This window comes from Myotis lucifugus, unplaced genomic scaffold (genome assembly GCF_000147115.1).
Source record: "Myotis lucifugus unplaced genomic scaffold, Myoluc2.0 scaffold_247, whole genome shotgun sequence".
Lineage (NCBI taxonomy): Eukaryota > Metazoa > Chordata > Mammalia > Chiroptera > Vespertilionidae > Myotis > Myotis lucifugus.
Genome location: NW_005871295.1, coordinates 1,288,661 through 1,312,667, shown reverse-complemented (window position 1 = coordinate 1,312,667; position 24,007 = coordinate 1,288,661). Strand labels below are relative to the sequence as shown.

Here is a 24,007-nt window from a genome sequence, read left to right as displayed (position 1 = left end):
GAGGCTTTTTCTTCTCCAGCCGGGAGGACGCGGCTGTGACACGAAGGTAAGAGGCTCTCGGGTGTCGTGCGCGAGGCTGTTACCTGGGGCGAGTGTGGCTCTTGGGAAGCGAGCCAGGTAGGGCCATCCCGAGGTGCCAGGTTAATTTAAAAGGCGGGGGAAAGGGTGCCCCCGGCCCCCCGCACCATCCAGCCCTCCTTCCGGTAGGTACCTCTGCTCTCGGCTCCCGGGGTAAGAGTTGAGATCTGTGACAGGTGAGCGGAACAAGGGATGGGATGGGTGCGGGGATGGGTGTGCCTCGGGACCCAAACTCCAAGGAAGGTTTTAGAATCTTCTGAGTTTCCAGCGCTGATAGGAGTCCCCCCCCCCCCCCTTTTTTTGATTGGCTCACATGAGCGCGGCTTGCAGGCTGCATAGACGGACTCCCTACGGTTGAAGTTTGTAAGTTTCATGATCCTACCGGTATATACTTGCATTTAAGAATCTGTAGTTGGGGCAAAAAAAAAAAAAAAAAAAAGTTGAGATGTAGCTAAAGAGACGTACCGATGCATTTCGCAGCGGTTCCTTAAAATGGAACGGTTTACAATTGAGCAGATAGATGTTTGCATGTTTCTGAGAAACTTAGGATGGGAGACTTTTTGGGGGTTGCATTATTTAGGGGCACCACTACGATCTTCACCAGGACCATCTGTAGGATTTTCAAGCCCTTGTTCTAGGAGAACCTGTACATATACGCTATGCCAACTGCTTTTCGAATCAGGAAATTTGAATGCTAATAGATTTATGTGACCAGATTTTAGACCCAGCTAAAACAATACAGTTTAAAACATGTTTGGGGGTGGAGGGACCCCAGAAAACCAATGTATTCTTCTTGTAAAAGACGGTTTAAGTAGGAAGACTGGCCTTTTTTTTTTTTTTTTAATCCTGATTTTGGATCCTTAAGGAGCCTGAGAAAAAATTATTCTTTTTTTTTTTTTTTTTAAAGCGGGGAGGAGACAACCTTAAAATAAATGATTATTCAGAGCCCAAAGTGTGCTTAATGGGAGAGAGATAGGTATATCAGTTACATCTTGAATTTGATGAATATAAATTCAACCTATAAATTAAAAAAAAGACTTTATAAGCAAATGTTTGTGTATTTGTACAGAATATTTTTACTAACTCGTAATAAAAGAGTGCAATCATTTTGTGGACCCCACCATTTTTGGTCAGAATAAATTCGTGCTCCAATTTACCACAAAAAACTCTTTTTCTTCTTTTTTTTTAATGGCACACATATCTTTGTTACTGTTTTTGCACTGAAACATTTGTTATTTAGCTCATCTATTTTAAACATTTGGCAAAAAATTTTGAAAACACAAGGAGCCACAATTGTAGTTTGTAAATAATATCGAGTAGTTTAAAGTTTATTAAGATAGAAAAATCACAGGTTCCTCAAAAGCAGCAATGAATGAGGATATGCCTTCCTTATTGCCTATTTTCTAACCTGCTTAGCTTGTGGGTATTGAATTGTTTCAGACTTTTTTTTTTCTTGTGTTCTAATTGAATATCTTCAAATGTTCCTAGTAACTTTGTTACTTTAAATTTGTGACACCCAATTTCTAATTTAGGCTAGGCATAAAACCAGCATTGATTGAACACACTTGCTAAAAATACTTTCTGGGTCAGATGTATTCAGAATGCAGCCTCAGGAAAATTCATTGCAACTATTCTACTGTGACCAATGTACACTTCATTATTATTGAAGGATTTAAAAAAAACTTTAGACTCTTACACAGTTAGGTTGTATAAGTTCAGGCATAGAAGCCTTTTTTTTTTTTCTTAATGTATAAAATACTTTATGTGGGATAGTAATAAAAACCTAAATTTTCTTAAATATATGTGAACCCCCATGGATTATTAAACTCTGTGATTTGTATATTAAACATCTTTTAGTTTTGTCTACTAAACATAATTTGAGTTGTAAAGGACAGTACAGTATGCAGTGTTATCTACTTCCTATTTATGACATTCTAAATTCTATAAGGGGATCAGGGTTTTTTTAGTAATCTTTAAGGAGCAGAATAAGAGACTACCAGATAATTTCAAGGAGACGCTGTTATTGACTGTTGTTGAGAGGACTTTTGTTTTTCCCCTCTGAAAGTTAATATGGTCAGTTTTATATAACAAAGTTTTAAAAAATATGTAGAAATTTTGTTTGGTGGAAGTTTTGTTTGGTGGAAGTTTGGTGAAAGTTAAGACATATGTTTAAAAGTTCTGCTTTAATTCTTTATTAGGAATGTAAAATTGGCAATCTCATTAGAAACGGCAAGTTATGTGACTTTATGTAGCTAAATATGAATTGTTCCTTCTAAATAAAATATAGTATTGGCAGAAATTCACTGGTTATAAACTGAGTTGAATTTTGTTGTTTTTCTGGGTTAATAACATGCATGTTGTAAAGTTTTTTATATGCTGTAGTCTAGTTTTGTTAAATTTGTCAGTTCACTAGATTAAGCTGTGAAGCCTTGAATACTGGTTTAGCGTTCTGGAGATCCTTTCCCCCCCTGGAAAGTAGTACTGTAGAGGGAAAGTGTTATTTCTTCATTTAACATCCAGTTATTAGTACAGATGGTGAGAAGTAGAAATGTTGTGGAATCGACTTTATTGGTGTAGAATTACATTACTTATGAACAGTGTAATATATTTTCCTTTGTATGATCAGTCAGTATAATGATATTTAAAATAGGATGGAAAACAGAGGGGCAATTTATTCCATTCTCTTCCACTTTATTAGAGGCATCTCCCTCTACATTCATTCTTAATTTCATTATTCCTAAATAGAAGCACTGGAAGAGAGATGCAAGTATTTGAAGAAATTGGCAGGAACAGAAGAAAATTAGGTACTGTGGATTATCTTGAGGGGGAGGAAGATACTAATTTGGGTGAGTTATTGTGTTTGTATCTTTTAACAAGGAGGTTATATTGAGGAGTAGGCAGAAAAAAGGATCCAGAAGGGAAGTGTTTATTGTCTTTTATGTGCCAGACAGTATAAAGGGGCTTTTCGTGTTATCCCACATAATCTTCAAGTACACTTTGTGAGGAAGGTATTAATAATCTCTTGCTTTTCCCTTCTCCTCCCCAAATGAGGGCAAGGAGAAATTAATTTGTCTAGGATCACACTGCTAGTAAGTAGGATTCAAATTAGGTCTGTCTGGCTCTGAAGCTTATTCTTTAGATCGTGGTGCCAGGTGAACTTTCTGCAGTGATGGAAGTACAGTGAGTCTAAGTCCTTACTTAAAGTCATAGATTGCTTCTGTGACTTTAAGGAAAATGACGTAAAATGAAACCAATTTTACCATAGGCGAACTGATACAAAAAAGGGTTAAGTTCTTAAGGCATCTCATCAACAAAACAGCATTAAACTAAACGACGTTATTCTTTTTTCTGCACTGTCAGATGTGGTAGCCATGTGCAGTATGGAGCACTCAAAAATGTGACTATCGTGCCCGAGGAACTGAATTTAAAATTGTATTTAATTTTGGCCCTGGCAGGGCAGCTCAGTTGGTTAGAGTGATGTCTGATACACCAGGGTTGCGATCCGGATCAGGGCACATAAAAGACTCAACCAGTGAATGCATAAATAAGTGGAACAACAAATCAGTGTCTGTCTGTCTGTCTGTCTGTCTCTCTCCCCCTTAGTCTCTCTCTAAAAATCAATTATAAATTTAAAACATTTGTATTTAATTTTAACCAGTTTAAATTTAAATAACCAGATGTTGCTAGTAGCTACAATTGGACAGCACTGCTTTCGATCTTACTGCCTAGAAAATCTGAGTTTTAATTTTTTAATATTGAATCTTTTAGCTGTATATGACATTAGGCAAGTTATTTAGTTCTTGAGCATCAATTTAATTCATTTTGAAAATGAAGAGGTGGTCACTAAAAGGTTATCTCCAGCATCCTTCTTGCTCTAAACTTATACTCCCTCTGTCCCATAATAATAGTAGCAGTTGATGAATGTAATTTGTCCCATAGTAATAGTAGCAAAAGAAAATAAATATAGAACGCAACATTTATTATCAAAAAACTAGATTAAATTAAACAATAAATTAAAAATAGTACTCCTAATTTTTATTTTGAGTGTTCAGATAGTTTCTGGATTTTCCAATAATTTCGTTACTGCATTTTAAACTTGTAGGTAGGATCCCTTGGCTGCGAAGCTTTGCTTTCCCTATAAGCGTGAGCTTAAAATTATTGGAGCCATCGTTCTTCATTGCTTCCAGCATAACTTGTTGAAGTGACAGAAACGTATTATCCAGTATTTCGGGAGAAATATTATCAAAGGCTAATATGGTGCCTCTTCTGCTAAGAGGAATATGTCTAAGTTTTTCAAGTTTTTCTCCATAATCTTTGTGTTTACGTCCACAGTTTTGTTTTTTCAAAGAATCAACATTAGCATAAGATTCTCCTTGACAATTATTTTCGGAAACACGTTTCCAAATCCTTGATATGGTCATTCTGTTGCACTTAAATTGTTTTGCAGCTAACGTAATTGCACCTTTCTGCAACTTTTCCTTTTTCTTTTGATGCATCAATAACTGGACAATCGCAACTCGATCTTTGCTTGAAAACTCTTTTTCATCTTACTTTTACAATGGGTTGATATTCAACTGAAATAAAACAATTGATTTCAATCAGCGGATGAAATTAGAAAAATAGTTATAATTCGTAATAATTAGATTAACCTAAAAATTGAAAGATGTGTCAAAACAAATGACAGACGTTATGAAACATTGATTTTGATTGAAGGCTTCGTAATTTTGCGCTACAACATAACTTACAGCTGCATTCGCCAATAATTCCCATTTAAATATTCACTTGCTACTATTATTATGGGACAGAGGGAGTATGATTCTTATTAAAATGTACAGTGGCATTTAATATTCACAAGCATATCTGAAAGGCCTTCCTCCCCAATATACTCACCCATTATATAAAGACTGGAGGCCCGATGCACGAAATTCATGTAAGAGTAGGCCTTCCTTCCCCTGGCTGCCGGCACCAGCTTCCCTCTGGCACCCGGGACCTGGGCTTCCCTCCAGCCACAGGCAGGCACCTGGGACCTGGACTTCCCTCACAGCCCTGGCTTCATCCAGAAGGTTGGCCAGAAGGATGTCTGGTCTAATTAGCATATTATGCTTTTATTATTGTGGATTTTTATTGTTTAGTCAGTTTCTCTTTTTTACCAGAGTACATATAAAAGATAATGGATTATTCCTCTCCGTCCCCAGTTGTTGGGTGAAACACTGTGTAACCAAAGGCAGTACCTTGGAACAAAGTTTGGATCTTTAAAGACCATATTTCAGCATGCTACCTTCCCATTTAAGAATATGGTATAGTTCTCTGTTGCTTATCAAATTAATCCCAAACTTATCTGCTTGGCCTTGAAGGCTTTCCACAACTTCATCTCACCCTGTTTCTTGTTCTTGCTTAAAAAGAAAACATTCTTGTTTTTTCCTTTGCCCTTGATTCCTCAGTTTAAACATTCCTAACTGTCTCCAATTCATATGTCTTCTCTTCAAGTATTCCTCAAAATTCACCTTTTTCTGGAAGAATGCTGTTTAATCCAGTCATAATGACTAGATTTTGAATCCTGGTAATAAGCACCTTGGGGTTAATATGTGATTGTTTAGAAGGTATTTCAATTGAGTACATCCTTCTTAAGTTTTTATGTTACCTACTCTGTCTTTAATGAAAATGTAAAAAAATTAAAATTGGGGATTGTGTCTTTTGTTTTGCCTCATGAGTTTAGTCTATTGTTTATCAATTCTGCTTTAAAAAGTTGCTAATTTTTTTTTCTTTTTAAATATATTTTATTGATTTTTTTACAGAGAGGAAGGGAGAGAGACAGAGAGTTAGAAACATCGATGAGAGAGAAACATCGATCAGCTGCCTCCTGCACATCTCCCACTGGGGATGTGCCCGCAACCCAGGTACATGCCCTTGACCGGAATCGAACCTGGGACCTTTCAGTCTGCAGGCCGACGCTCCATCCACTGAGCCAAACCGGTTTCGGCAAAAGTTGCTAATTTTTAAAAAGGATAATTAGTGTAACAACATTCATCCTTAATCACCACTCTAATAGATGTTTTTGTTTCCTTCCAGGCAGTTGTCCATATTTTTAAAAAAAAAGGTGTGTGGTAGAGATATAATTTGAGTTTAATATACTGGAAATATTGTATATCAGGGGCAATGTAATGTAGGGAAAAGCTGACACACTTTGGAGTTAGATCTGGGTTGGAATCTGGTCTCAAAAACCTTGGGCAAATTATATAACCTCTGAGCATACTTCCTTAACTATGAAATTAGGATAATACTTGGCCTTGAATTGTTGTGAGGATTAAGGTACTCTATATAAAACATCTGGCACTATTTTTTTAAAATAAAAGAGATGATCAATAGAGTAGCTGATAACATTTTTTCTCATTTTTCCGTTCCCATTGTCATAACTTAAACAGTTGCTTCGACATTTCACATGATTTATTGATCAGGTGATTGATTTAGTCATTTACCTTTTGTTAAACATTTTGGTTATTTCTAAAGCTTCCAATGTTATAACTGCATTGAATATATTTGTGCTTGTTTGTTTCCTCAGTCTAAAACCCTAGGACTGGGAAAGGGTTCCAGTGGTATGAATATTTCTATGACAAATCTTTCTTTTATAAAAGAATGGGTGTTCTTGCTTTGGAAAAATGCTAATGCTAATTTGGTTGTAAAATTGTACGTCTTTGTTTTAATTAATGTATTCTGAAAAATTGGTTGCCCTTGCCTGTGTGGCTCAGAGCATCGTCCCATCACAGAAAGGTCATGAGTTTCATTCCTGGTCAGGGCACATACCCAAGTTCCAGGTTTGATTCCCCAGTCCAGGTGCATGAGAGAGGCAATCAATGAATGTTTCACTCTCAAATTGATGTTTTTTCTCTCTCTCCCTTTCCCTTCCTCTCTCTCTCAAATCAATAAAAAAGCATGTCCTTGGGTGAGGATTAAAAAAAAAAAAAAGAAAGTAAAATATTTGGCTTATTGGTGAATTATGTAGTGAACATTTATATATAACTCGAGGCCCGATGCACGAAATTCATGCACTGTGGAGGGGGGGGGATCCTCAGCCCGGATGGCGAGAGGGGGCAGGCCAGGCCAAGGGACCCCACCAGTGCATGGTTAGGGCTGGAAAGGGAAGCGGGAGGTTGGCCAGCCAGGGAGGGACCGTGGGAGAGCTCCAGGGCCTGTCTGGCCCGTCTTGCTCAGTCCTGAGTCTTGCTCAGTCCTGATCGGCCAGACCCCAGCAGCAAGCTAACCTACCAGTCGGAGCATCTGCCCCCTGGTGGTCAGTGCAGGTCATAGCAACTGGTCGACTGTCTTCCCCCTGGTGGTCAGTGCACGTCATAGCGAGTGGTTGAGCAGCCTTAGCATATCATTAGCATATTACGCTTTGATTGGTTGAATGACTGACCAGACACTTAGCATATTAGGCTTTTATTATATAGCATGTTAATTAAACATTTGAATGTCTATTATAGGGATCAATGATAAACATGATTTTGCCCTTGAGCTCAAATTCTAGGTGGTAACACATGTCAACAAACAATTACAATTCAGAGTGACAAGTGTAATAAGATGTGGGGGAAGCAGCAGTAGCATTTGAGCAGTGTCTTGGAGGATGAGTTGGACTTGATCTGGATAGAGAGACCAGCGTGTACAAAAAGTCAGAAGTATAAAAGGATGCATAGTGTGTTTGGAGAAATGCAAGTTGTCTTGTACATGTCTGTCTCTGTCTATGGGATGGGTATTGGTATCTGATTTTGCATGTGAATCTGTGTGCGTGTATGTGTGTGTTAACTATGGTAGGAGAGGAAAGGTTGTGAGGCTCCTTGTTTGGGTGATGAGTGGGATCATATTAAGACCTTTAGAACAGAGCTTTCCAACTAGCTGGTAGGCCATGAATGGTTAACATTAATGCTAAGAGCTAGATGCCTGTCAGTCTAAGGGACTGAGCATATTGGAGCCCCCCAGATGGTTTCTTTTGACCTTGAATCATCTCCTTTGCTTGTCCCAGTGTGCTGAAAGCATTTTTTCTTTGATGCCAAGTTGGGCAAAGGATTGGTAAAAGCACTGTTTTAGAGGCTATAAGTATTGGAAAGTTTATGATACCTACTCATCCCTGCCATTCCCACTATGTAATAAAAAATAAAACCAGTACCAAATCCTAAAATAAGCATAAAAGATGTCAAGTCCGCCCACCCCCAGGAATTACTACTTCATTGGTGTGTTTGTGTGTGTGTGTGTGTGTGTGTGTGTGTGTGTGTGTGAGAGAGAGAGAGAGAGAGAGAGAGAGAGAGAGAGAGCGCGAGCTTTTTGGTGCTTCTGCATTGCTAGTGCCTTCACACATGTTTAGTTTTCCTCTTAGAAAATCAACATTTACATTGGGGAGCAATTATAGGTACTTAAAAGAACGATAAAATTAGATGTAAGTTTTGAAAAGTAACTCCATTTTTTAGATAATGATGCAAGGATGTAAGGATGGTGCAAAGATAAGGTTAAAATTGGAGCAGAGAGACTAGTGAGGATGCTCTTGCTGTGGTCTAGGTGAGAAATGGTAAGAACTGGAAATGGAGAGATGTGGAAATAAAAATTGGATTTGAAAAACTGAAAACTTATTAGGTAGTTTTTCTAGAACTGAGAGTCCATTTGGATGTAGGAGAAAGAGGAAAAGAGTGATGATGACTTTAAGATTTTTTTATTTGAGCAGCTGGGAAGGAAAGGCCAAATAATTTTTTTTAGTACCTGTAGTAAGCCAGGCATTTTGCACCAAGGTCATCATAAGTTCTTACTGACTTTTAAAAATTAATTTATTTTAAAATAATTTCAAACCTACAGAAAAGTTGCAAAAACAGTATAAAAAGCCTCCAAATTCCCTTCAACCAATTAATTTTTTCTTGACCTATTATTGCAACTTAAAATTTTTTTAAATAAGTACTTTTTTAAAGCATTTTTAGGTTTACAGCAAAGTTGAGGAGAAGGTACAGAGATTTCCTATAAACCCTGTTCCCACACATGAACTTCAACCAAATTTTAACATTGTACTACATATATACTATGTGTATATACAAGACTAGAGGCCTGGTGCACGATATTCGTGCACTGGGGAGGATGGGAGGGTGGTTTCTTAGCCCAGCCTGCGCCCTATCACACTCTGGGAGCCCTTGGGGGATGTTGGGCCTAAGCTGCAGTCAGACATCCTTAGCACTGCCACGGAAGCGGGCCGCTGCGCTCATCAACCTTCAGCTCAATTCTGGCTGAGCGGCGCTCCCCCTGTGGGAGCACACTGACCACTAGTGGGCAGCTCCTGCGTTGAGCGTCTGCCCCCTGGTGGTCAGTGTGTCATAGCGACCAGTTGTCCCGCCGTTCGGTCGATTTGCATATTACCCTTTTATTATATAAGATATAAGATAAGATGAGCCTGCAATATCATGTACTTGGCTCACTGTAGTGGGCTCAGTGAGGCCTTCCTTTCCAGATGCCCAAAGACAGAACCTTGACATCATCTTTGATCCTTTTCCTCTTTGTGATATATCTTACTGGATTCTCAAATTTCAGCAAATGAGACCTGATTATCTCATTTCTGGTCTCTTATTTTTATTACTGCTTCCAGTCATTTGAGAGGAATACACCATTTCTAATCTCATTAAACTTTTTCTGAACCATTTGAGAGCAAGTTGCAGACATAATGCCTATCACTCCTAAATAATTTAGTGTGTATTTACCAAAACGTGGACAGTCTCTTATGTAACCACCAAATCAGGAAGTCAACATGATACAACACTACCTTCAGATCCCCAGATGCCATTCAAAATTTTCAACTGTCCCAGTATTGTCTCTCTTTACTTTTTGGTCCATGGTTCAATCCAGGATCACACATTGCATTTAATTATCATGTCTCTAGTCTCCATCAGTTTGAAATAGTTCCTCAATATTTCTCTGTCTTTTATGACCTTGACTTTTTTTATTCTGCTATAATAAAACTTAACTTTGGTCCATCCAGTGATTGCTCATGGCCATACTGAATGCATTGTTGGCAGGAATATCATAGAAATGATATACTATTCTTAGAGTATTACGAGGAGACATACATTGATATTTAACTTTGAACACTTAACCTTAATACCTTGTTAATTCATGTCTGTCATAAAGTCATCATTTTTCCTTTTGTAATTGGTAACACTTTTTGTGGGAAGATCTCCAAGACTGTGCCAGTATTCTGTTCCTCATCAGACAAACCTCTATCCACCAGACTTTGGGTCCACTGATGACTTCTGCCTGAATCAGTCACTACTATGAAGGTTGCCATAGTTATTAGTTGATTTTCTAGTGAAAATTAAAAATAGATGTTTCCCTTTCCCCCCATTCATGCATTCATTTATTTACATCAATATGTACCCATGGATTTTTGTTCCTATTCAGTGGGTTTTATTAGTTACCACATTTTATTTTATTTTGATGCTCAAATTGCCCTAGATTTGGCTAGTGGGAGCTCTTTAAGGTGGCTCCTGAGTATTTCCTTACTTCCGGGCACAAGATGTTCCAGACTTATTTTTGGCCTTTTCCTGCCCCAGCTCTGGAATTATGCATTTTCCCAAGGAATCCTGATTTCTTTTCGTGGAGGTGGTATTTAGAAATGTAGATTTGGATGCCTAATGTGCTCATTCTGTTGGAGTATCATTACTTCCAGGGTGGACAGAGATAGGAAATATGTGTATATAGGTACACATCTGAATCTCTTCCTATATCTGTGTATATGTATTTTTAAAAATTCACACTGATACATCCAATTCTAATCCAACACCTGAGGGTTCTTTCTAGTCTTGCCCTTTCTGTATTTATAAATCTCTTCTTCAGCAGCGAGAAATTGACTCCCATTATCCTCAGTATATGTACTTATTTGCTCAAACTCGTGTATTTTCTAATCTCCCAACCCCAGGCTAGTTGTCCCTTCTGCCACCTCTGAGGCCTATGGCATGGGTCCTCAAGGATGTGTTCCAAGTTCCTGCTAATAAGGGAATGGAACTTCTCATTTAATCTTTTTATTTCCCTCATTTAATCCAAACAAAAATTTGTTACAAACATGTTATCTCCAGTTTTAAAGGAGAACATAGCTGAAATTCAGAAAAATGTGTGGCTTTGGGCATGTTATGTAAATAGTAGAGGAAATATTTTGAATTCAGATATGCATGAGGCTGAAGCATCTTTGCTGGGTTGTTTTTTTGTTTTGTTTTGTTTTGTTTTCCTCCTGTACTGCATAGCCTCTGACTACCTGAAAATAGTTTAGAATTCAAAATGGCAGGGTTTAGGATGGCATATAGGTGGTTGTTGAAGCACCTATTACTGCTTATGAAGTTTGTGTCAATTTAGGAAGAGAGTCACTGACAGCCCCTACCACTATTATTTAAAGGTTAAGAGTTATCAGGAAGTGAAGAAGCCAGTAAAGAAGATAGAATGGTGGTGAGAGAGGAGAGTCTAGTTGTGTGGTAAAAGGTGGTAGAAGGAAGGAGTTACAGGAAGGTGTCAGATGCTGAAAGAGATAACAAAAGTGCTTTGAATGTGACTATTGAACAGTTATCGATGACCTAAGCTAGTTGGTTTTCAGGTGTGTTCAGGCAGGCTAGCTGTATTAGAATCAAATGAGATACTGATTAAAATGATCAATTGCTCAGGTTTCATCACACACCTTTTGGATTCTTAAAAGGGTGGATGAGGAGTGAGGAAGAGTTGCATAGGAGATCTGCTTAAATGCTGCTACAGTTTGAGGTATACTAAAGTTTAACATTCATTGTTTTATTAGAGGAGTTATAAGACGGGTGTGATAAGAAACTAAGTTGAGGAAACTAGACGTACAATGAATAGAGACCAGAAAACTCTTAAGAAATGTGGTCATAAGAGAAGAAGAAATATCTTCTGGGTCATGAAGAATAGGGGAACAGATCCAAGAAAAACAAATTTTTTTAGAATTAAGAGAAAGCAACTATAGTGGTTATTTGAAAAGTGGGTAAGTAAAACTAGGTAGCAATACCTGCTATCAAAGAAATGAACAGACTTTGTTAAGTACCTGGGCTGGCTCCCTGATCCATTTCAAATGATTGCCATCTTATGTTGAGTCTTTGGAGTGATCTAGGGGTAATTGTTAATCTTATTTTATTAATAGTTAAATTTATATCTTGCCTTTTTTGTTAAACAATTGTTAATTAGAAGAGCTTTCCTCATTTTTATAAAAACTTGAATTTTTTCTTTATTATTGAATTTATTGGGGTGACATCCTATATAATAATCCTATATAATAAAAGGCTAATATGCAAATAGACCGAACGGTGGAACAACCAAACAACTGGTCGCTATGACATGCACTGACCACCAGGGGGCGCGCATGGCACATGGTGGGTGTCGGCCGTGATGGGATGGTGGAGCAGGTGAGCTGGGGCGCCAGACCAAGGCGGGGTGCTGGTTGCTGTCATTGGGGCGAGTCTCTGGTGGTTATTGAAAATTCTTTACTTCCTCACACCGCAGTCCCGCCCGGTGCTCACACCTGCTGCTGGCACTGGAGCCACAGCTCACACGCACTATCAGCACCTAGTGCTGGCCCCAATCGCTCAGTGCCATCAGTAGGTGTGAGCGGCGGCTGCAGGTCCCAATTGCCCCTCAGGGCTTCTCCACCTCCCCCTGCTACAGCCCGGCTTACACCCACTGCTGGTGCCGGTCCCGCTCGCACCCTCTGCTAGTGCTGGAGCCGCCACTCACACCCGCTGCTGGTGCTCGGCGCCAGCCCTGCTTGCACCTGCTGCTGGCGCTGGCCCCAATCACTCCGCACCATCATCGGGTGCGAGTGGGTCTGGTGCCATCAGCATGTGGGAGTGGTGGTGGTGGGAGCTGGGCTGCTGGCAGACAGGGGATCGGACCAGAGGCTGTGACAGGAGGGGCCGGACAGAGGCACAGAGATGGGCCAAGATCCAACCTGTGCCCACTGCAGCCTCACGGCCCACAGTTCCTTTCAAAGTGCATGAATTCGTACACTGGCCCCCTAGTTGGTTAATAAAATTATATAGGTGTCTGTTGTACAATTCTATAATACATCATCTGTGTATTATATTGTGTGTTCACCACCCCAAGTCCAATCTCATTCTTGAATATTAAGTATGATTTTGTACATAGATAAGTCACCAGCAATACAATTTAAAAATATATGCAGAATTGGAGGTGACTTCAGTTGGAAAGCATTTAGGCAATCCAGAGTCAATTTAATGTATTCTTTGAATACTAGCTAGGTGCCAGGCACCATGCTTGGCAGTGGGGTTAAAGAACAAATGGGACATGATCTTTATCTTCAAGACTAGTGACTCGTTGCATGAAATTTGTGCACATTTAAAAGGGAATTAAGTAGAGGAAATATTTTAATATTGCTATTTGCTCTTTCTCTATAATAGAAGTGTCAGAGATGAAAGAAAATTAGTAAAATGTATATGAAAATCTTCCTCCTGTCAGAGTCTGGGGTGCGCCATGGGAACCAGAGTCAAGTCCCTACCCACCCACGTGCGCCTCAAAATTGTGCGAGACCCAGACCTGGCTGGCCCCACCCCCATTGGGCTAGATCCAGACCCGGCTGGCCCCACCCCCGTCAAGCCCCGCCGGGTGGGGGGCATGGCCTGAGGTGCCCCAGCCCGGGCCGGGGGTTGCACCTTGAGGTCCCCTGGCCCGGACCAGGGGGTGCAGCCTGAGGTCCCCCGTCAAGCCCTGCCAGGAGGGGAGTGCAGCCTGAGGTCCCCCAGCCTGGCACTGGGGTGGGGGGCGCTTCCTGAGGTCCCCTGTCAAGCCCCACCAGGTGGGGGGGCGCAGCCTCAGGTCCCTGCTGATTGCTCGTTAAGGCTGATTGCTCGTTAAGGCTCATTACAGGAACTCGGCCTCTGCTGTGAGTGCAGCCATCTTGTGTTATGGATTCCCTGCCTCCACTATGGGTGCAGCCATCTTGACCATCATGGTGTGATGGTCAATTTGAATATTCCTGCTTTATTAGGATAATTATTCTTTGGAGGAACTTAAAAATCTATTATACTGCTAAAATATGTACAAATAAGTCATACATAATTAGTAAGTGTAGTGGAACATATTATCAGAACACTCAAGTTTCTCAAGCATTTTACATTTTATTTCCTTTTTAAATTGGTAATATGGTTACTTGGTTCAAATTTCAAAATAATATACAAAGGTATATATTGAGAAGTCTCAATACTACTATGTCTATCCCTCTCTTCTTTATAGGTAACCAATTTTATTGTTTGTATATTTTACTAGTATTTATGCAAATAGAAACAAAATACAAATATAGATTGTTATTTTCCCCTCTCTACCTTTTATGTAAAAGGCAGCATACCATGTTAATGTTTTACATAATAATTTTTTTATTTAAAATATAACTTGGAGATTTTTTACTTCAATATACAGAGAACTCTCCCTTTTTGCTTTTTTTTTTTTTAAATATAGTGACATTAGGCTAATTCTAATGATTTAAACTTTTACTCTACTTCAGTTTTTAAGGTCCTTTTACTTGTGTGATCATTTACTTTGACTTCTTTATGAACTAGTGTTTTTATAAGGTATTTTGCATTAATGACCTACCTGCCTTTGTTCACCTAATCTCCTTTAATGCCTAGTTGGATAAGCCTTTCAGACTTTGTGGTCAAGCAGAATACTTCCCTATTTCAGTATCTTAAATGAAAAATGTAAGAAAAAGAGAAAGGGATGAAACTCCTATTTGTTGAACTCTACTGGTGTTTTAAAGTATTGACATCTCATTTAATTCTTCCAGCAACCCTGTAGAGTGGATAGTCTTATTCCCTTTTTATGGATGAAGAAATTGAGGCTCAAAATGCTGAGTTGTCCAGACTTTTACAGCTAGAAATGGCAGATTTAGGGTTTTGAAAGGTTAATTTGAGTCCAGAATCTGTATCTTTTCTGCTGCTGTCCTATTTTCTGTTTCCTATTTTTGAATTCCTGAACTCCAGTCTTATAGCTGAGCTCTCTGTTATCTCCTATATGGAACCGTAAAATTAAACATGTTCTGCTATTGTGTTTTTCCTGATTGTTGGGATACCACCTGTTTATCTGACTTCTACAGTAAGGCCTGGATCACTGCTTATTGCAGACTACTGTAAGCTGTAGGTACCATTTTCTACTGGCTTGTCTAGATTGCCTCTCATCAACACTATTGAGTTTCTTTTTCTCCCCTAATTTTCTTTGTTGTAGCCCTATCACCACTTGAGTTTCAGTTTGGCAATATGAAGCTTAGGCAGAACTTCTGAAATTTTGGGGGATGATTTTAAACAAAGCTCTTCATGTCTCATCTGGACTTTTATAATAGTCTCTGAAAGTACATTCTGCCTAGTGGTCTTCCCTTTTTAGTCTTCCTTTACATTGTAGCCAGAGTGATCTGACTTGCACATCTGATCATAATTCACTCCTGCTCAGAATTTTTTTTGCCTCTCCATCTGCATCTATATATATAAAAACTCAAGCAACCAAACGACCAGTGGACTGGTTGCTATGATGCGCACTGACCACCAGGGGGCAGACACTCAATGCAGGAGCTGCCCCCTGGTGGTCAGTGCGCTCCCACAGCCAACCTCCTGGGGTGGGCCAACCTTCCGCAGTCCCTCCCCCGGCTGGCCATCCCGATTGCCGGCATGCATTCATTTATTTACATCAATATGTACCCATGGGGTACGAATTCGTGCACAGGGCCTCTAGTGTTAAGATAAAATTTAAACTCACGTTCAGCCCCTATCTACCTCTCCAAGCCTCACTCCTGGTATTACCTGGTACACACAGTGCCTTGCACATAATATGTGCTAATATTGACTATACTTGGAGTGAATAAAATGAATGAATTTTCTAAGAAGGTTAAAATCATTTGGGAAACACCAGATTTTAAACTAATGTTGGTGTTCTTTGTATCTGTTTCTTTTGGGCTATTTCTTACCTCATGGAGTAAAATATTTTTAAAAACTCCAAGGATTCCCATGTTGTTTTATTTACATTGGAATTTAAAAAATCTCTATACTTGGTTTATTTTCATTTCAAACTTATTGTGCCTTTTTCAGCCCAATATATACTGCTATGAGGTCCAGTGACTTACTACAGAAGCTACTAGGGAAATGGGGAATCTTCATTGGTAAGGGTTTTGTGATTTGGAGAAGTTCGCCCAGGTGATTCTGATATTGTGACCCATCTTGCTATTTTATGGCTTTTGATCTGTGTTAACATAATTGTTTACAAAAGAATCGTATAGGTCAACAATTCTTCATATGCAATTCTGAAATCCCCAAGGTCGTCCGAGCTAATTAGCATATCATGCTTTTATTATTATAGGTTTGTGTCATGTCACATCTCCATAATCCAAATATTCTGAAATCCACAACACTTCTGAAAGTGTTTTCAAACCAGAGGTTTCAGATGCAGGATTGTTGACATGATTGTTGATTTTCACTACCACCAATTTTCCTAGCAATGAGTGATAAATGGTACTTTGTTTTGCTTTGAATTTCTTTTTAGTGATAATTGAGTTTTTTGTGTGTGTTTTTAAATATTTTTTTATTGATTTTTTTTTTTTACAGAGAGGAAGGGAGAGGGATAGAGTGTTAGAAACATCAATGAGAGAGAAAGATCGATCAGCTGCCTCCTGCACACCCTCCACTGGGGATGTGCCCACAACCAAGGTACATGCCCTTGACCGGAATCGAACCCGGGACCCCTTAGACTGCAGGCCAACGCTCTATCCACTGAGCCAAACCGGTCAGGGCGATAATTGAGTTTTTTAATGTTTATTTACTAATTTCATTTCTTGTTGCATACATTCTTCAGATTTTTTGTTCATTTATCTGGTAGGGTCTTAAACCAATTTATAATACTGTAGATATTAACTGGTTTTCTGTTAGTATAGTAGCATGCTTGTGACATATTCTGAACTTTTTGTATCTTGCACGCCAATAAGAAATGATGCAAGTTCAAAATTTACCTACGTACAATGTAAGTAAAATGACCATGTTCCTCTGCTGTAAGTCCTTTAATGGCATCCTATCTCACTTGAGTAAAGGCTGTAGTTTTTAGCCAAGGCCCTACATGATCTGTGGCTCCTGTTCTCTCTCTGAATTCATCTCTGACCACTCTCCTTGTTCACTTTTCTCAGGGCACACGGGCCTCTTTGCTGTTCGAGGAACAGACCAGATATATGCCCACTTTAGGCCTTTGTGCTTGTTCTTCTCTCTCCCTAGAACACCTTTCTCCCAGGTATTTCAGGCAGAGTGTCCACATGTCTCATTTCCTCACTTCCTCAAGTCTGCTCAAAAATGCCGTACTCAGTCAGACCTTTCCTGAATACCTTATTTAAAATTACATCCCTACTTCTACATTCCCTGCTTATCACCTTAGTTTTAAAATTTTATTTTTCAATGACAGTTTACATTCGCTATTATTTTGTATTCATTTTGGGTGTACAGCATAGTGGTTAGAAAATCATATGCCTTACAAAGTGTTCCCCCAATATTTCAAGTACCCACTTGGCACCTTTCATAGTTATATTATTATTGACTATATTCCCTATGCTGTATTTTATATACCCAGGACTAATTTGTGACTATCAGTTTGTAGTTTTTAATCGCTTTACTTTTTTCACCCAGCCTCTCACCCCACTTTCCCTCTGGCAACCATCAGTCTGTTCTCTGTATCTATGAGTCTGTTTCTATGTTCATTTATTTTGTTGTTTAGATTCCACATATAAGTGAAATAATATGGCATTGGTCTTTCTCTGTCTGACTTATTTCAATTAGCATAATATCCTTTAGGCCCATCCATACTGTTGCAAATGGTAAGATTTCATTTTTTTTTTTGTGGCCAAATATTCCATTATTTATATACATATCATAACTTTTATATATATATATTTTCTTGATTTTTAGAGAGGAAGGGAGAGGGAGAGAGAGAGAAACATTAACGATGAGAGAGAATCATTGATAGGCTGCCTTCTGCACACCCTCTACTGGGGATGGAGCCCACAACGCCGGCATGTGCCCTTAACCGGAATTGAACCCGGGACCCTTCAGTTTGCAGGCCGATGCTCTATCCACTGAGCCAAACCAGCTAGGGCACATATCATAACTTTTATCCACTCATCTGTTGATGAGCACTTAGGTTGCTTCCATATCTTGGCTATTGTAAATAGCACTGCAATGAACATAGGGGTGCATATAATTTTTTCAAAGTACTGTTTTGGGTTTCTTCAGATATATACCCAGAAGTGGAATCGCTGGGTCATAAGACACAAATGCCCAAAATCAGGGGTTGATCAGGCCAACCATCAACATCAATTGCAAGGCCAAATTGCTTCGGAAAGAAGACAATGCTCTGCATTTGGTGGGATCAAGAAGGTGTGGTGTATTATGAGCTTCTAAAACCTGGTGAAACCGTTAATACTGATTGCTACCGACAACAAATAATCATGAAATGACCAGAATGTGCCAGAAGACACAGCAAAGTAATTTTGCTTCAAGATGACGCACCATCATACACTTCAAAACCAGTTAAAGACACGTTAAAAGATCTGGCTTGGGAAGTATTAACCTACCCGCCATGTTCACCAGACCTTGCTCCTTCAGATTACCACTTGTTCTGATCAATGGCACATGCACTTTCTGAGCAGCACTTCAAAACATACGAAGAAGTGGGAAATTGGGTCTCTGAATGGTTTGCCTCAAAACAAGAAAAGTTCTATTGGGAGGGTATCCACAAATCACCTGAAAGATGGGGAAATGTGTAGCTAGCGATGGACATTACTTTGAATAAAGCACTTTTGATGTTTCTCTTGAAATTATAGTGTTTTCATTGATTACAAAATCCGCATTATTAACTGGTACACCTAATACAGATGATGTATTGTTTTATATTATAGAACTAGAGGCCTGGTGCACAAAATTCATGCACTGGCGGGGGGGGGGGTGTCTCTCAGCCCAGCCTGCACCCTCTCGCAGTCCGGGAGCCCTCAGGGGATGTCTAACTGCCAGCTTAGGCCCGCTCCCCCTGGGGAATGGGCCTAAGCCGGCAGTCGGACATCTTTAGTGCTGCCGCAGAGGCGGGGGAGGCCCCCTCCACTGCTGCTGTGCTCACCAGCCGTGAGCCTGGCTTCTGGCTGAGCGGCGCTCCACCTGTGGGAGCACACTGACCACCAGGGGGCAGCTCCTGCGTTGAGCGTCTGCCCCCTCATGGTCAGTGTGCATCAGAGACCCGTCGTTCCACTGTTCGGTCTATTTGCATATTAGCCTTTTATTATATAGGATTATACACTTGAAGTCTATATCATGTAATTAACAAGTGTCACCCTAGTAAATGTAATTAAAACAATTTGTTGATAGAAAGCAAAGTTCGAGTGTTCCAATTGTCATATGTGGCATGGCTACCAGATAGAATAGTGCAGGTTATAAGTCACAAATTTTTATTTTATGGAGGAAGAAACTGGGACTCAGAAAGATGAATGACTGTCTCAAGGTAAATCAGAACTAGACAATAACAAAATTAGAATGTTAACATTTACGGTGAATCAGTGGCTTACCAAGTTTCGTAATATAACAGCAGTTATTAATAGAAAAGAATGAGACATCTGTCTTAGGCTCTGAAAACCTTTCTTACTAAATTCCATGTGAGATATGGGAGTAGCACAGTAACAGAAATATTTATATTTTGAAAGCTTACTGATTGACTTTATGGGTGCCCTATTTTTGCTGCATTGCCCATTCATATGCAGTCATTTCCATTCATTCATTTATGCAGTAGGTTCATTTGGACAGTGATTTAGGAACTTGACTTGAGAAGCCTTCAGGGAGAGGTTGAAAAGAATAGGCTATGCAAAACAAAATAGAACAACAACAAAGCTCTACTTATTGGTTCTCAATCTACCTATATTCCATTTTCTATTCATGAGTTATTCCTCTGCCCTTACTGTAAAACATGTCTCATTATATCTAATTGTGATTTTTTTTTTCCTGTTCAAATTCTCTGGGGGCAGTGTTGAGGTGGAAATTGAGGAAATGGAGAGTGCAAAGGATCAGATTAAAGATTTGTAAAACTCACAAATAGTGATGATTTTTTTTCAACGATGTCTTTCTTCAGTTAATTTAGGTGCTTTTATAGTTGGCTTTGAAAAGAACACTCAAAAGAATATTTTTAGCATGAGAAAGTAGAAATTTCATTATATTGTTGTGACAATAATAGATTAGACAGATCTGGATTCACATGCTACTTGATCACTTTTGCCTGTGTAACCTTAAACTAGCTGCTATCTGTATAAGAAACCAGGCTTATTAACATGATGAAGAAAAATGGCCAAAATATTCATTATGTTAAGTTGAATTGAATCTAGTTATATAGCCAGCAGATTATGAACCAGAACATCAAAATTGTCTCTAAATATTTTGCCTCTTAAGTGTTTTGGCCATATATGTTTTTAACAACTTTATTGAGGTAAAGTAGTATGTAATAAACTATATATTTAAAGTATAATATTTGATAAGTTTTGACATAGTTATACCTCTATAAAACTACTACCACAATCAGTGTAATGAACATACTCATTACTCCCCCAAATTTTCTTGTGTTCCAGTGTAATTGCTTCCTACTCTCATCCTGCTGGTCTACTATTTATCACCAAAGTTTAGTTTGTATTTTCTAGAATTTTATATAAATGGAATCATATAGTATGTACTTTCTTTTTTTGATTCAGCTTTCAGCATAGTTATTTTGAGATTTATGTTGTTGCATGTAACACCAGTTCTATTTTATTAACTACTCATTCTATTTATGTACCACCTCTGAATAAATCCATTACCAATTAATAGACACTTGTTTTGTTCTCAGTTTTCAACTATAACAAAATTTCTGTGATCATTCATGTACAAGTCTTTATATGGACATACACATTTGTTACCTAGAAATGGAATGGATAGCTCATAAAGTTGGAGTAAGTTCAAATTTGTAAGAAAGTACCAAACTGTTTTCTAACATTGTTGTAACATTTCATATTCCCACCAGCAATGAATGAGAGATCCATTTTTACCTGGTCCTTGCCACATTTGGTATTGTCACTATTTTTAAAATTTTAGCCATTGTGATAGGTATGTAGTGATACCATATCATGGTTTTACTTTGCATGTACCTTCAGTCTAGTAATGTTGAGCTTCTTTTTTGCTATGTGGATATTTGCCATCCTTTTATCTTTGGTGAAGTATCTGTTCAAAGCTCTTGTTTGTGGTTTGTTTTGTTTTGTTTTTCCTTATTCCTGAGTTTTGGAAGTTCTTTATATATTCTGGATAAAAATCCTTTATCAGATATATGCTCCCACCTTCTGGCTAGTTTTATATTATTTTAACAGTGTCATTTGAAAAGCAGATGTTTCATTTTGGTGAATTCTAACATATCAATTTATTCTTTTAAGGATTGTGCTGATGGCAATGTTTCTGAGAAATACTTGCCTAATCCAAGGCCACCAAGGATTTCTCCTGTGTTTTCTTTAAGAAGTTTTATTGTTTTAGGTTCTACATAATCTATGATCCATTTTAGTTAATTTTTGCATATGGTGCAAGGTGTGGATTGAAGTTCCTATTTTTTTTTTTGCAAATGGTATGTTGAAATGACTATCCTTTCTGTACTGAATTGCCTTTATATCTTTGTCCATATTTTTATAATTTGAATATCATTCATGTTCAGCTCTTCTTACTTAACATAATGTGTATAAATTTTTAATATTAGCAGCACGGGGGAGGTGCGCGCCATTCATGCACGAGTTGAGGATGGGAGAGTTGGAAGGGGTCGACCTCAGCGAACGTACCTCAATCGATTGAGGATGTTTTTAGCAAAGGCCAGCTTAGGAGTACCCTAATTAAGTTAATAACAGTGTACCTACTTATATAGTTTAAGTTTAAAAAATTTGGCTCTCAAAAGAAATTTCAATCGTACTGTTGATATTTGGCTCTGTTGACTAATGAGTTTGCTGACCACTACAGGGGTGGGCAAACTTTTTGACTCGAGGGCCACAATGGGTTATTAAACTGGACCGGAGGGCCGGAACAAAAGCATGGATGGAGTGTTTGTGTGAACTAATATAAATTCAAAGTAAAGATCATTACATAAAAGGGTACGGTCTTTTTTTTTTTTTTTTTTTTTTTTTTAGTTTTATTCATTTCAAACGGGCCGGATCCAGCCCGCGGGCCGTAGTTTGCCCACAGCTGGTAGATCCATCATAAGCAAGAGTGGAATTTGCACAGAGATCATCATATGTTGCTTCATTCTTTTGTATATTTCTTTCTGTCTCATGAATGCTTGTTGGTGTAGTAGTACTACTGTGAAAGATGTATTAGTTTTCTATTGTGTAATAAATTACCACAGATTTGGCAGAATAAAGCAGCACATTTATTTTCTTCCAGTATCATGGGTCAGTAGTATGGGTACAGCTTTGTTTTGGTTCTCACAAAGTTACAAACTACATGTTAACTGGACTGCAGGAGCTTGAGGTTCTCTTCCAAAACATGTTATTGTTGACAAGTACAATCAACTGTGGGGCTGAGGTCTTCAGTTCTTTGCTGGCTGTCAGTGGTTACCTGCACTTCCTTGCCACATGGCTCTGTCCTAGTCCCTCTCACAACATGGCAGATCATGTCTTTAAAGCCAGCACCAGAATTTTTTCACTTCAGGAAGGACCCAGTCTTTCTTTTAAGGGCTTTCACCTGATTAAGTCAGGGCCACCAAGGGTAGTCTCTCTCTTTTTTTAAAATGTATTTTTATTGATTTCAGAGAGGAAGGGAGAGGGAGAGATAGAAACATCAAGTTTTAAATCTATTTTCATTTATCCCTTCTTTGTGTTCTTCCTTTCTTTATGTAGATATGAGTTTAGACCTATATTATTTTCCTTTTCTCCAATGAACTTTAAAAATATCTTGCAAGGCAAGTCCACTGGAAACAAATTCTCTTTCTCTTTTTGTCTGAGAAAATCTTTATTTCTCCTTCGAAAGGTAATTTTTCAGGATACAGTATTCTAGGTTGGTAGGTTTTTTTCCCTCCCCTCAACATTTTAAGTGTTTTACTCCACTCTCTTCTTGTTTGCATGGTTAAGAAGTTAGATGTAATTATTTGTTCTCTGTAGGTAAGGTGCTTCTTTTCCTCTGGCTTCTTTCAGGATTTTTTTTTTTTTTTTTTTTTTAGTCTTTGATTTTCCGTAGCTTAAAAATTATATGCATAGAGGTGGGGTTTTTGTTTGTTTGTTTGTTTTATTTTTATTTTGTTGTTTTGTATTTTTCCTTCTTGGTATTCTCTGAGATTCCTGGATCTGTGGTTTGATGTCCAGCATTAATTTGGGGAAATTGTAAAAAAAAAAAAAAAAGGTAGAAATTCTCAGTCATTATTGATTTATTTCTGTTTTTTTCTCTTCTTCCGATATCCCCATTACATGTATGTTATACCTTTTGTAGTTGTTCCACAGTCTTTGGATATTCTTCTGTGTGTTTTTTCCAGTCTTTGTTTTCTCTGATTTTCATTTTTTTGAGGATTCTATTGATATATTTTCTAGCTCAGAGATTCTTTACTTTGCTGTAAGCCTATCAAAAAGGCATTATTTATATTGGTTTTTTTTTCCTGTAACATTTCTTTTTGGTTCATTCTTAGGGTTTCGATCTCTATGTTTACATTGTTCATCTATTCTTGCTGTCTACCTTATCCATTAGAGCCCTTAGCATATTAATTATAGTTGTTTTAAATTCCATGTCTAATAATTCCAACTTTCCATGTCTGATGCTTGCTCTGTCTCTTCACAGTGTGTTTTTTATCTTTTGGTATGCCTTATAAATTTTTCTTGGTAGGTAGATATGATATTTTGCTAAAAGGAACTGCT

General features: G+C 38.4%; 1 protein-coding gene across 11 annotated transcripts in view; it reads left to right on the top strand.

The window, feature by feature from the left end:
• PTPN4 (protein tyrosine phosphatase, non-receptor type 4) overlaps nt 1–24,007 on the top strand; it is a 206,652-nt gene continuing 182,645 nt past the window's right edge. For 3 of the 11 annotated variants that reach the window (XM_023762515.1, XM_014464397.2, XM_023762508.1), the window contains exons 1-2: nt 7–46; nt 2,824–2,924. In XM_023762515.1, coding sequence (XP_023618283.1) covers nt 2,840–2,924 — 85 coding nt within the window. In that variant the 5' untranslated portion in view covers nt 7–46; nt 2,824–2,839. The other 8 variants (XM_014464400.2, XM_023762509.1, XM_023762505.1 and 5 more) reach the window with 7 other exon arrangements.